This window comes from Vespa crabro, chromosome 1 (assembly GCF_910589235.1).
Source record: "Vespa crabro chromosome 1, iyVesCrab1.2, whole genome shotgun sequence".
Lineage (NCBI taxonomy): Eukaryota > Metazoa > Arthropoda > Insecta > Hymenoptera > Vespidae > Vespa > Vespa crabro.
The window spans coordinates 8,476,392-8,491,353 of record NC_060955.1 but is presented as its reverse complement, the minus strand read 5'-3'; the positions used below and the strand labels follow the sequence as shown (position 1 = coordinate 8,491,353).

The 14,962-nt window shown below is 32.7% G+C and overlaps 1 protein-coding gene across 1 annotated transcript; it reads left to right on the top strand.

Annotated features, from left to right (window-relative positions):
- Positions 1 to 8,112: 8,112 nt before the first annotated feature.
- Positions 8,113 to 10,444, top strand: LOC124423541. The gene has a single exon (XM_046961362.1). The coding sequence runs from the start codon at positions 8,202 to 8,204 to the stop codon at positions 9,819 to 9,821; it is 1,620 nt and encodes a 539-aa protein (XP_046817318.1). The 5' UTR covers positions 8,113 to 8,201; the 3' UTR covers positions 9,822 to 10,444.
- Positions 10,445 to 14,962: the final 4,518 nt, after the last annotated feature.

Below are 14,962 nucleotides of genomic sequence, written 5' to 3'. Positions count from 1 at the left end.
GTTAGAAAATTGATTAATTGGTCAATAATTTGATCAATTGGTGGATAATTTAGGTTCGTGACGGATTTTAGGCTTCGCATGGTAAACTATCAACCTTAGATAAAGAAGAATGATTAAACGAAAAATTACATATTCTATAACGAAATCAAGGAGGTCGGAGCAAGGAATATTTCGTTTGTTCTGGTAGGAAAAAAGGTCAAAGACAAGAATCCGAATATCACTGTGAAAAATATATAAGAAAACCGGGATTGCACATTGGATCTTGCTTTGAAATATATCATACCAAAAAAAAATTTGTTTAAAATATGGAATGTCGACATAATAAATAATATACATACAGCTTAAATACGTTCCTTTGAATAAGACTTATACGTTTTTAAGCAAAAATTGAATAAGCGTGCACTACCTAAAAATGATAACGACTGGTACGACTACTATACTTAAAGAATATACAACCACAAATAATTAAAAGTATTTTAAAGTTTTGTATATAATTGCTTTTAGATCTATATATTTAAGTACTTTAAGTATTGATTATAGATTATTAGACTATGCCCAAAGTATATTGACATGGAAATGCAAAATTGGAAAATAAATTATGCTAGAAATTTATAGAATCATGCAATTACAATTTCAAACAGTGCACATCAGTTTTGGTATAAGTATACATATATAGAGGAAATGTTAGAAAGTATTGTTGGTAAATTTGTTTTGTTAGTGACAAGATTTGATATAAAATTAGGAATTATTTTTTATTATGTAACTTGATTTTATAAAGATTTATTATAAGAGCATGTCAAGTTTTTGAGCACTGAATAGATTGGGAATCTTATATACCAAGTATATTAAATTTGATTTATTATATAAAGAGATATAAAGAGCAAGGGAGATATATAAACGTTTTATAGTAGTTCATCTTGATGTAAAATATTGGATAAAGTGTCTTGGAGGAGAATCTCGGCTTCACAAAGTTTATGAACGTGCTGTTAACTTTTTTGTTTTCGTGAATTTTATACAATTTTTAAATAGGCATTGAAGATGTAATAATTAGCAAAAGAAAATATCAATATGAATAAGAAATTAGAAAAAATCTTTTTATGATGCTCAATTGGATTATTTGACATTAATATAATCCAAAGGAAATCCTGATATTAAAGAAGTAAGATAAACATATGAATGAGCTATAGCCAATGTTCCTTCCTACTAAAGTAATGAATACTTAAATTTTTTAAATTTTATAGTAACATTACAGATTCTTTTCATAAAACAAATTTTTATAAAAGAAGCAATATTAGAGACAATATATCTCTCTATGGATAAATTATACTTTGTATGAAGAATTTGATATGAAAAATATAGATAGATGCCATCAAGTATACAGGTATATAGTTATAGCTATAGTTATAGTTATATAGTATATAGTTATATAGTATATAATTATAGTTATAGCTTATCTTATGTATAATCATTGTTATATAAGATATAACTTCATAATATTTTTTATTTTTTTAATGTTTAGAATTCATTCCACATAAACACTTCACATTTTTTAAGATATGGCTACTTTATGCATATTTCGAAGTATAAAAAAATTTAGCTCTAGCAAAAAAAAAACATTGGTATGTTATTATTATAATAATTTTTTTGTATTATTTATTAATATTAAATTACATTTTGTAATTCAGTGTATAGCATTATGTGTTTGTCTCAAAAATAAATTATGTTATAGTTACATTGATTTAAAGATACAACTTAGACAATTTGATAGATGTAGAATTTTGTGTTCATGTGTGAATTTGGACCTGAAAAATGCACAACATTGATAAAAGTAAATTACTTTTCCTATAATCACATTTATATTTATTTACTTATTATAATGTCTATTTAGTTTACAGAATTAGAAACTTTATTAGGAGACATTAACTGTGCTGGAAGTATTTATGAATTAATTATATTTTAGTCAAGATAAATCATATTTCTAGAAATTACAACTAAGTATAATTAAATTTGTATTGTTTCTTTATTAATCAAAAAAATTTTTCCTCTATTATTTTTATTACTTAAAATGAGTTTGATTTTATGATATGATTATATATCTTAAACTAAACCAAAATTGTTTATTAATTTATAAATATTCTAACATAATACATTACAAGCTTGGATAGCCTATGCTAAATTTGAATTAGCTAATTTTCCATTGGAAGATACTGTTAATATTATTATTTTAGCTCCTAGAATGTTTGAATGTTGGAACGATGCATTGTATTCAAATGGTGAAAAAAAAATAAAGTATTACTTTTGGTTGTATGATGAGATTTTACAAATGAAAAAGTAGAAACGAAAGAGATGAATTGTTGGAAAATGTACAGTAAGTATATTAATATCAGAAAGTTTTAGAAAAATTTAAATATAAAACAACATTAATCTTTTTTATTGTTTCAAAATGACGGATAGGAAAAAGTATTCAACTTCCTATTTTCAGAAGACGTATCCCAAAGACCTAATCTTAAGTTCTTGGCATCTGCAAAAACATAGGATGAAGGAAAAAGTTTATAATGAAATTGTTCAAAATGTAAATATATAATCAGAATCGAACAGTTAGGAATAGTATATATATTTTACATACTATATTTATATTTTAAGAATGTAATATGTAAAAATTATGCTGTCTGATATTTTTTTAACGTAAACATATTTTATATTTTGGAAATAAAAAATAACGTTGTATAATATATAATCGTATTTTATATTTTATATTTTTAATCCTATTATATTCCATTGTTATGTATAAGTAATCTGTACTTTTCTCTAAAAGTGGTAATATAGGAACTCTACAATATCTTCTGATTACAAATATTTACCATAATATGGTAAAATGTTTCTTAACAGAAGAAGAAAACAAAAAATAAAATGATTTCATTATGATTATCATACATGACATACTCGATAGCTCTTGAATTTGTTATAAACAATTGCATTAGCAAAATTGTGATGGTCATTTAATAACAAATGTTTAGAAACTATTTTATTTAGTTTGGATCAGACGGACGCCATATGAAGGCGTTAAAAAAATTTCAAGTAATTTCCACAAGATTTTAACAATGTTTTCCCGAGCCGCTAAATCCGTTGTTAAATCTTTCAGTCAGCGTAAATATTACGCTGGCGAAGATAATTTAAAGGTAAATATAAAATATTCTCCTAAAATATGATAAATTATTCTCAAAATTAATTGCAGATTACACTGATTGGGACAATTGAGGGAGTCAATCCAAACGCATCACGATTAGCGAGACAACATTCAACATTAAATACCATTCCTATTTATGATGTGGCTGGTATTAATAAAAGATTTTTATTTACTCAGAACAGAGTGCATCATTTCAATGGAACTGAACCATTTTATGGCCAAGTAAGAATTTTTCAATGATTTTTCCAAATATTTATATAGCTTAGAAAATAATTTAAATTAATGACCATCTCAAAACAGAATTCACGAATATTAACATTGATGGAAAAATCACGGTCGTATGAGACAACATCGAAGCAAGATTCAATGATGAAGGAAAATAACAAGCTACCCTACTTAGCTGATCAACTGAAAGTTAACGAAACTGATATCAATAAACTTGTAGAAGCTTTACATTGTTTGCCGATCGGCGAAGAAGCTCGAGCAGTAAATCAACGTCTTACATCGTCGAAGGTAAGAAGTATTTCACTTTTAGTTTTTTTTTTCAATTTTGATTATAAAATAAAAAATCAAGAGGTATATAACAAATAGAAAAACGTATTTGTAATTCCAAATTCGTTTGAAATGAAATTTTATTCAAAATGAATTTTTATTCGCAAATGACGAATGACAAAACTGAAGTTTGTTTTAAAAACAACTGTAATGACAATCGATAATGAGGAATCGAAATAGTTATGATAATATTGAAGGAAACAGAAAAAGATCGGTATTACATCCACGATTCCTAGTAAGCATCAATTTTAAAGGTATATAAAATAAAAATGAGTGAATATTTTAGAAACTGGATCAGCTAAAAGTGACAAGAAAATGGAAATTTGTATAAAGAAGCGAAGAAAATGGAAAAGAATTCTTTGCATTTTATAAACATCAATGGTTATTCCATATACCGAGTTTTTAGGACGACGATGACGAAAAAATAAAATAAAACAAACAACAAAACAAACAAACGATATATCGTGAACGTAGAAACGATTGCTCGAACCAAACGATAAAAACAGCAAAAATGATTCTTGACATCGTCTCTACGTCTGTCCCCAGGCGGGCGACACGTGCACCAGCAAGTTAAGATCGATGATGACACGAATCCTAGATGAAATGGCCCACAACAACACGATGCGACGAGTCCGCCAGAAAAATGACATCCTAAATGAGATGACAGAGTGGTTACTTCGACCGATAGATCCGTACGCGAACACGACAACGTTCTCCACTTCTTCGAAGAGAAAAGAAAAAAAACTTATGAAAAAGTCGATATCCAAGCGATGTCATAAGAAAAAAGTTCAGACGTTGGCCATGGTGGCGCCAATTGTAAAGATCACACCTTTCAAAAAAGCTGAAGATAGATTTTTCACTTTGCATTTGATGAACGAAAAAAAGTTGAAAATTCATATGGATAAATGTATGAAGAGAAATAACGATAAAAAACAACGAAAGGACGAAGAACCTGTATATAAAACAAATGTAAAGAACAAATTGAAGGATTGGACTGTGCCCGCAACGTTCACTAATAGAAAGTGTAGGCTATTATATGATTTTAGTAAAGCAAATGATAAGGCTAGATCTTCTTGGTTTCTCTCGAAAGTATTAGATGGCGAAAATATACAAAATGATGACTCTATAAAATTGAAACGTTTTATTGCAGCCAATGCAAAAGCTAAGCCAAGATTTTATGACATTATCAAGAATGATAAAAAATGTAATACGAATTTTAAGAGAATTAATATAGAAGATGAGAAAATGATTAATTTGAAAAGTAAGTCTATATCAGAGATAGTACCTTTAAATCACGTAATTCTATCAATGGAGAATCTGAAGGATCTTTCTGGAACATTTATCGGTGATTTCTATACGAGAAAAGAAAAGTCTGAGTTTCAAAAAGAATCTCTAGAACGTTCTTCGATGGAAGTTCAGATGATTATCAAGAACGTAGACCATTTTTCTAATGAAAATGAAAAATCATTATCTGTTTTTCAAAGCAATGAGACAGAAAATAATTTCTGCAAGAAATTGCGACCCGTGGAAAGAGTGTCCTCTGCCGTAAAATCTCTTTTGGAGAATGTGAGGAAAATGAAGATAATTAAAAAACAATCAAATTCAAATTCAAGCGTTAATTCGTATCATTTGGACGATTTCTTCAAGCTGCGTCCGTCATCAGCTGATTTGACTACGAATTTATTCGCGGATGTAAACGAAGAAGTATTAAATGATTGCTTAGAAAGGAACTTATATTCGTCCTTCAATAAAACTCCAAAGGATCCATGTACATGTCTCAAGGAAAGCCAAGGATGTGATAAACATGATCCATGTAAGAAAGATCCCTGTAAGAAGCCAGATCCATGTAAGAAACCAGATCCATGTAAGAAGCCAGATCCCTGTGCCAAGCCAGATCCATGTAAGAAAGATCCTTGTGCCAAGCCAGATCCATGTAAGAAAGATCCCTGTGCCAAGCCAGATCCATGTAAGAAGCCAGATCCATGTGCCAAGCCAGATCCATGTAAGAAGCCAGATCCATGTAAGAAACCAGATCCATGTAAGAAACCAGACCCATGTAAGAAACCAGACCCATGTAAGAAACCAGATCCATGTAAGAAGCCAGATCCCTGTGCCAAGCCAGATCCATGTAAGAAAGATCCCTGTGCTAAGCCAGATCCATGTAAGAAACCAGATCCATGTAAGAAACCAGATCCATGTAAGAAACCAGATCCATGTAAGAAACCAGATCCATGTAAGAAGCCAGATCCATGTAAGAAACCAGATCCATGTAAGAAGCCAGATCCATGTAAGAAGCCAGATCCTTGTCCCAAGCCTGATCCATGTAAAAAGAAAAAGACTTGTGCCACATCAGATCCTCGTCCCAAACGTAATTCTTGCATATCACAAAAAATAGAATGTCCAGAAATGAAAAAGACTGATGATACTTGTGTACAGAAACAATGTCCTCCAGTTATTAGAGCACCTGGATGTCCAGATGATACTAAAGGCGGTGAAAAAAAATGCAAAACGCCTTCAATTTATTATTTTAAGGACGAGTTTTTATACGAGAAGATGTTTAAGAAGAAATATTTGAAGTTTCTTTTCCCCGATAAAAATGTGTTAATGGAGAAAGTAGATATTACAAAAAAATCGAATATTAAACGAATAGAAACGAATGTGGAATTACCAAAATTGTATAATTTTGACACTTTCGGTATAAATTATAACATAGAAGATTAACTCTTGATATTCAATAATATTAATTAAACCAAATCTTATGAACTTTACCTATGTCAAAATATGTATCTTGTGAAAAATTTTTTTAAATATAGAAATACATATGTAAGTACAAACTATTTTTTTATTTATATGATTTCAGCTACAATCAAACACGAGAAGTATGAATATTAAATATGAGGAGCCGAAGTATGTTGAAATCGTACGTATACTTTTTCTTTTATTAAGAATCCTATTATAAGAATATAATCTGACGATCATACATTAAACATTAATTTTAAGTTACATCTCGAAGGCCTCTCTCTCTTTCTACCTTAAGGTCAAATGGATTTAATATTTTAATAAATCAATTGATAATCAAAACGTCGCTGTGACTCCACCTCCCTTCTGCCTCTTTCTTGATATGATGTTGGGCGGGTTAAAATACACAAAAAGCGTAGAAATAAGATCACAATCGCAATGCATAAATATAATTTAAAAAAAAAAAAAAAAAAAAAAAAAAAAAAAAAAAAAAAAAAAAATAGAGAAAAGAAAGAGATAATTGATCGGTAAGAACAGCTTTTGGCCTGTCATTCAGGAACGAGCGAATTCTTTAACGATTGCGAGTCACCAAATTCGATGCTCATCATCTACAAAGAAAGGAGAGGATGAATCAAATCGAAGCACCGGAGACAGATCAATTAACGATGACTACTTTCCCGAGGGTACTGATTACGAGGATGAATATTATTCCACGCGAAAAGGAAGTTCAAAGTCATCATCTCGAGAAGACGAGCTCGATAAGTTCATGCCAACGTTTTTGATGTCCAATAATGCTACGACGGAAGGTGACATAGGACGAGTTGTTAATAATATTGTTATCACTAATCAAGATGCGTTTATATCAAAGAATATCTCCGACAAAACTTTCGAAAAACTTCAAATTCTCGTTGGAAAGTCGTTGGAATTAAAGAAAAAAATATTTCACGTGAGACACAATGAGAGTGTCATTGAAACGGTAGTTAAAGATGAACATGCGAAAGATTATAAAACCGATGATATGGAACAGACGAATAATCGATTAAACAACACGAATCGAAAACACGTCGTTCCTACTATGTTTTAAATTGTTATTTACTTTAATTATTTGTATCGTGTGATAGTCATTGTTTTGTTGTTCTTTTTCCCGAGCCTAACGTTCATTAACCACTTTTTTCTTTCCTTTTTCCTTTTTTGGGCATTCTTATCTCTACAGCTCTTTGTGTGAAGAAAGATCGATGAATTCTTTTGGAATATAGGAGGGAGGTGGGTTAGAGGCATCTAGGGGTCGCTTAAAAAAAGTCAAAATAAGAATACACAAAATAGATATCTATCGAATTTCCACTCTACGTGTCGCGCAGAACAATCACAGGTTGGTGAAGAATATGGAAATAAGATTGGGTGAATCTGACTGCGGTGAGGGTCCACCTGATTGGCCAAGAAGGAGTCCTTGTGAAGCTCCGAAAGGCCCCTGTACGCCAGCAGGTCCACCTGGTTATCCTCCAAAACAGCGTCCTGAAAAAAAACCATTCTGCGTTAAATGCCCGCCCAAGAAACCGTGCAGAACGGAAAATTGCGAACCGGATGATTGCTAAGTCAGCAGAAAGACAGAGGGTATGTGGAGGCAACGGCGTGAACGGAGAAAAAGAACATGGAAAACAAATATTTCTTTTTGCTTGAATCGTAGATAATCCGTGATTTAAAACTGGATGGATTGTTTCAACGAATGACGATTTTTCTTCTAAAGCCAACGTTTATGGCATTGAAAAATGGACTTGCTTTGAAACATCTTATAAAGAAGACACAATTAAATAATGCTGTTGCTCCTTCCATATCAACGACCTTACTACAGATCTTTTGTACGTCGAGTTTCTCGAAATCGTCGAATCTAGCACCATCACCTCTATGCCAACCACAGAACTCTTCACTATGTTCAAACAGTGGTCCATGCAGACAATCGTATCAACAAGCAAAACCATGTCCACAGGCCCAAAAATGTATTTCACTGATACCACCTTACTATTGTCGAGTGAATACAGATTGTTCCGATTTACTATGGATTCCTTGTCCACTATTGTGCTCTTGTCCTCACTCGGAATTTTCAAAACAATCACCGCCAAAGATTTGTTATAGAAAATGTCTTCCCCTACTTAAACTGCCGACATTACTCAATAAAATTCCTGCACCACCTCCTCCACTACAACTTCCTAAGCATCTCAAAAGATCAAAATGTCTGATTCAAAGCGTACCATTTTCTACACCACCTCTGCCAAAGTGTCCGAAATTCTTAAAATGTTCACTACAAAAGAAACATCCTCTACCTTCATCTTGTAAGCTTTGTCCTTGCCAACTATCTTGCAGCTGTTTTTCATCACTTTGTCCACTCTGTCGACCGAATCTATGCTTAAAGCCACTATCTTATCCTCCACGACCTCCTTTACGATCTTATTCATCTAGCCCAGAGTGTTCGCCACTCCCTCCTTGTCGATCACTACTACCATGTTATGTCTGTCTTTACTCAAAACTATCCCTACCATGTTCCTGTTCACCATCTCAGAATATCGAAGCTAAATATTCCAAGGACGTTTCTTGTTATCCCAAATTCTTGTTCGACATACGAAAAAACGAAGTTCAACGTATGTCCACCTATCATATAAAACTTCGTACTATTCAAACGCAGATGCTTCATTCCAGAGGTCTACATAGTTCGTGCATATTGCTTGGGAAATTTAATTCCGATTCTGAGAAAGATTGCAAGTCGGTGAGCGAAATATGTAAACTCAAGAAGGAAAGTTGTAGCAAACCTTGTAAGGAAAGAGATGTTGAATGTTATCCAGAAAAGGTCATTTGCGAACCAGTAAAGAAAAAGGAGAAGGATAAAGAAAAAGAAGAGAAAATAGTATGTCCGAAAAGTTGTATTCGAGCAGGAAAGTGTATCATCACTCAGATTAAGAAACAAGATAAGATGGTGTACGGACCAACTGAATGTCCACAACCGAAATTGGTAACGCCACCTATATGTCCACCTACAGCCGACTCTGAAAACAACGAGCCCGTTTGCAACGAAAAACTTGTCAAGCCAAAAAAAGAAGTGTGTACACCACCGCCGTTACCTGATCCTCCTACTGAACCCATTTCATTATGTCCTTGTCCACCTCCAGCAAAAATACATCCAGGACCTTGTCCTTGTCCTCCTCATAAAAATGATGTAAAGGTCAAACCTGGTCGACCTTGTCCCATCAAAGACAAGTATCCCTGTTGTTTACCAACTTACTACTGTCCTATAAAAACGACCCCTTGCGTGAGGAAACCTCCTTGTAACAAGAAGAAAAATACAAAATCGTGAGACACTATTAATTATGGGATATGAAAGAAAACTAAAGGCGAGAATTAATACAGTTTTTGCGGAATCTATTAAATTACAACGTTCGGTCTCCTGGATCGATAATTGTCAACCATTCATGGTCGATTTGTTCACCTTCTATCGATTCTGTGGTCACTCGAGTGCATTTTTTTTATATAGTACGAATAGATTTTCTCAAGGTCAAGCATGTTTAAGTCAATGATGAGCACTCCACTGGTCAGGTGAATTCAATGAAAGATGAACAGACCGACTGTTGATGTGTATCGCTTGTCGTATGGCTAATTTAACGCATTCCTAGTTTTCGAAAGACCTTTAAACTCCGATTAATTTAGTTTATATCATTATATTTTAATACTATCAGTAAGAATGCGATTAATTGGACATGCTACATTCGATATACATCCCATTAATGTTTTTAAGAAATGCTCAAGTCTAAATTTAAATAGATTTCGTTGAGTGTCTATTATAACTGATCTACAAAAACAAACTATTTTATTTTCATCCCGTACACTGTCATACTATTCCAGTATTTATAGATATTATAGAAATATAAGATGCAGACACGTTTGGATGGGTGATCATAAACGTGAAATATGTACTATTTAAGTGGTAGAATAGTGGTAAGGCTCGGGAAAACATTTATCTTTCCAGAGTTAAACATATAGACATATACAAATCATTCCTCTTATCTAAATTTGCTGTAAAAAATCTGTATAAATCAATAAAGAACATTAATAAAAGCTTTGTAACATAATACTTTTTAAAAATTTATCGCTATGCTTTTTCATTGTTTTCTATTTAAGAAAAATACAAAAGAAATAATTTCTCACCGACAGAAGAAAGAAAAGAGTACAACATCGATAAGAACGTTTCTTACATACTTTATTAAAATAGGTGAGTATCACTTTGCTCTCTTGCCGAGTAATTTTACTCCTTTTGTTATTTTCTTCGTATTTCGACCTTCTTAAGAGTCACTCGACTGTCTAACTTTCTTTTAATCGAATTATGAATCGCATTACGAGAAAATCATCGTTATTGTAGAAACTATATTTACGAGATATTAATTAAATTAGGAAACTCTTTTTTTGTAGTTAATTTTTTTTCCTTTTTAAATACAAATTTCACAAAGTGTCTCGTCGTGATTTTCTATGGGCCAAGAGAGAGGTAATATCGGCTAGATTACAAAGTAAATTCCCATAGCTTCCGATTGGTCGGATTCGAGAGTCTTCATCTTTTTTTAGCCTCGACATTCGACCAATAAGTGACGTTACTGGTTGAGAAAGAGGGGACGAACGACGATGAGGAAAGGATGGAAAGTGGGTGGTCGAGAGGATGAGAGGGAGAAAACTCTCCGCGCGGAAGAGAGTCGAGTACGGGTAAGCTCGGGGTGGAAACGAGCGGGATGGATAAACTTCGAAGCGACTGTCCCCGAGGCTGATGCATAATTCAGGAATCGTCACCGACGAGGATATTGCCAATTTGGCGTCGATGAAAATACGATCGGATTTGTCGGCTAGCCCAGAATGCCTCGTCCGACGTACATCCAGTGAATTTAACACCTTCGCCCAACGTGCGCCACCCTACCGTGCAAAATTGCATCGAAACCAATCCCCGAATGACGTATGTATGTACATATGTATGTATGTATGTATGTACGTTTGTATGTATATATGTATATATATATATATATATATATATATATATATATATATATGTATGTATATACGTTCTAACTTTCGTAATGTATCGTCTTTTCCTTTTGTATCGTCTACTACATTTCTCAATATATATATATATATATATATATATATATATATATATATATATATATATAGATATATATATATATATATATATATATAGATAGATATATATATATGTATACATATGCGTTTATGTACATACGTACGCTTTAAACGCTTACGTGCGTTTTTCTAAACATTGTTCGTTCAACTATTTATCTTTCGAGGAAAATCTTTCAATCCCTCGATCCGTCCTGAATTTAACAAAGATTATTCGAAAAGACTTATTACTTAGGTAACCAAAAGAACGTGTTTAATTCGTCGAATATTATAGCTAGGAGTGTTAGATTTTTGCCAAACTTATCAAAATCATTATACTGATGGATGATGGATTATCGGTTTTTCATGGTTTTCATAGTAGAAATTCTAGAGGACAGTTCGTTCGTACGGCGGGCGATTCGAGGGATGACGATCCTCTAACGGTCGACGATTTTCCACGGATGTGGGGATTCTCGAGGGAATCATGAAATATTAATGGAGAAAGATTCTTCTATGCGGAAGGGTCGTTCTTGTTGAAAAGAATAAATTTCAGATTGATTCGTTTTTCTCGAATAATCGTTAATTACCTTGTTATCCAGGACTTCATATATTAATTTTGCAGCTTTACAAGGTCGTGTGTTATCGATCATGGTCGAAACTCTGATGGATTTTGTAAGAACACAAGGAAACAGAGAAAAGCTTGGTATGCTTGTAAATATATATTTCTCTAACAGACGAGGACTCGGTGACTTGGCCACTGGTTACAAGGAGGCGGAAAGTATCGAAGATTTATGGTACCGGATGTGCAAATACGGTGAAACTTCCATGTATCCGGTCTGGCGAAAAGTTTTCTCAGTATACGCCTATTATTCCTCCTTTTTGCTCTCTTACTTTTCCCTCTCTCTGTTTCTTGAAAGACATGGCCATTTTTCGTTACTAACGCGACTTAAATTTACTTTGCCGTTTGCATAAATTTTGATCTTCTGCCAAAAATAAAAACCGAACAGTATATATAGTTCCTTTCAAATTTGAAAATCTATGCGAAGTTAATTTACAATATTAAATGTAATCATTATTGAGACTTCAAAACATGAATTCTTGTAGGATCTTCAAAATGTCATAAATCGTTCTCGAAAATAATGAAAAATACGAGGTAAAAGAAAAGAGAATTTTATGTAAAGGATTTTATCATATTTTTTACTCTCGCAGAAATAATCAGGCACTCGGCTTGTATCCTAGATGGTTCGGAAGAGTCGAGTTTTCCAGATCGTGAAAGTTTTTTCTCCCAGTCCGGTTTACATGAGAGACCTACACTAGAAAAGTTCGAGCGAAGGAAAAGCCGCGCGCGGCAATCGACTGGAGGGTTAAAAATTAGATTTCGTACTTCCGGGATGCTACGAAAACCTTAAAAGGGGAGGTAAGTGCAGACAAACGTCGTCCTTTCCGAAGGGCTTTTTGCTTTTATTGATATATACTTATATACACGTATATACGTAACTATATATCTATTTTTCTTTCTCTATCTTTCTCTAACTTTCAGTTTGTTTGAAAAATTTATGCAACGAAGAATTTAAGAAAACAATTTAAAAATGATCGTGCTTTAATAAATGTCGTTGATCAATTCCTACTTAACATTAATATCGAGTGGATGTATTATCAAAAGTTTGTTAAAATGAAATAAGATCGAAAAGATTTCAAAGACCCTTCTTTATGCACTTCCTGCTCGTAATCATTTAGTCATCTAATCCGACTATACTTACAGATACAAACGGTCACTTTTACCTCCTAAGACTGATTTAAAGGTTGATGGTCGTGTCGTTCTTCGTTCATTTTGAATATTAATATAGCATCTGAGTAAAAATTGATTAAATTCATTCGTAGGAACTTTTTGTCATCGTCGTCCTAGCGAATTTAAACTCTTGAAACACATGCCCTCTTTCGTTCTTAGAAAAAGTACTCTCGAAACATGATCACTGTGGCGAACTCCTTTCTCTTGGTGCGTGAGACTGAATTTTCGAATGTTCACTTTGTAATTCAAACGAAGAAAGGGTGCGCTCACGAAGAAAATCTCACGAACTTGAATTCCGAAATGATGAACGTGTTAAGGGTGCGCACCATGAGGATTAAAATAAAAAACTACGAATAACGAAATGGATCTTAATCCTTTCCTACGTTTACGATATCAATATAATAATTATATTACTACATGAAGTCATGATATTAAAAAAAAAAACTCATTTTATCATTAAAATATTTCTAAACTAAACGGAATAATTGTAATCGTTTTGTAAGTATGAAAAGAATTCTTTGAAAAACTAATAATAATAATAATAATAATAATAATAATGATAATAATAATAATAATAATAATGATAATAATAATAATAATAATAATAATAATAATAATAATAATGATAATAATAATAATAATAATGATAATAATAATAATAATAATAATAATAATAATAATAATGATAATAATAATAATAATAATGATAATAATAATAATAAAAGAAATAATCTCTTTTCTAATCGACTTTCGCTAAGGATGATGATTCCCATATTACGATATATGTATGTTACATAAATTCCTTAGGACAAATGTATCGAAGCGTAGAAAACTGATCGTAGGACGCTTCATTGCTTCACCGTTAACCCCGTAATTAGCACGACGACATCGAGGAGCAATCCTCTACAACACCATAGAGAAAGCAGAAGCATTCGACGTATTCTCCGAGAGCGTATCAGAGAGAAAGAGGGGAGAAGCTCGGTTATGACACAGAGCAACTCAGCAGATTCTACGAGTCAAGCTCAGCAGCAACACCCCGTTGGGGGTATCCACGCAGCGTGATTTCCTGATTAGCAGCGGGTCGACTGGCTGCGGTTAACCGTTGTTAGGTTGTCGCTCTATTGGTATGCATGGGCTGGGACTCGTGCCCACGAGGTGTGTGGCTCTCCGAACTCACCTAAGCTGCTTTCTCTCTCTCTCTCCCTCTCTCTCTCTCTCTCTCTCTTATTCGCTTGGTATTCGCAGAACGAATTTGTATAGTCGTTAAGAGAAGATATCACAGACTATATGCGCATGTGCGCGCACACACACATACAATCATTGTACTTTAAATATATCTATTCGAATATACATTTTTCTCTTTTTTCTCGTTTAATTTTTTTCTCTTCAATCTTTTTCTCTTTTTCTATATATATTTTCTATATATATATATATATATATATATATATATATATATATATATTTCTCTCAAGAAATTACTATAAAATATTAAAACGATCGAGAACATTCTACCTCTCGTTAAGTCGATGGCCATTTTTCAGCGGTTGACTCTG

Coding starts and splice junctions, on each gene's coding strand:
- LOC124423541 (XM_046961362.1), top strand. CDS start 8,202: ATGACGATTTTTCTTCTAAAGCCAACGTTTATGGCATTGAAAAATGGA.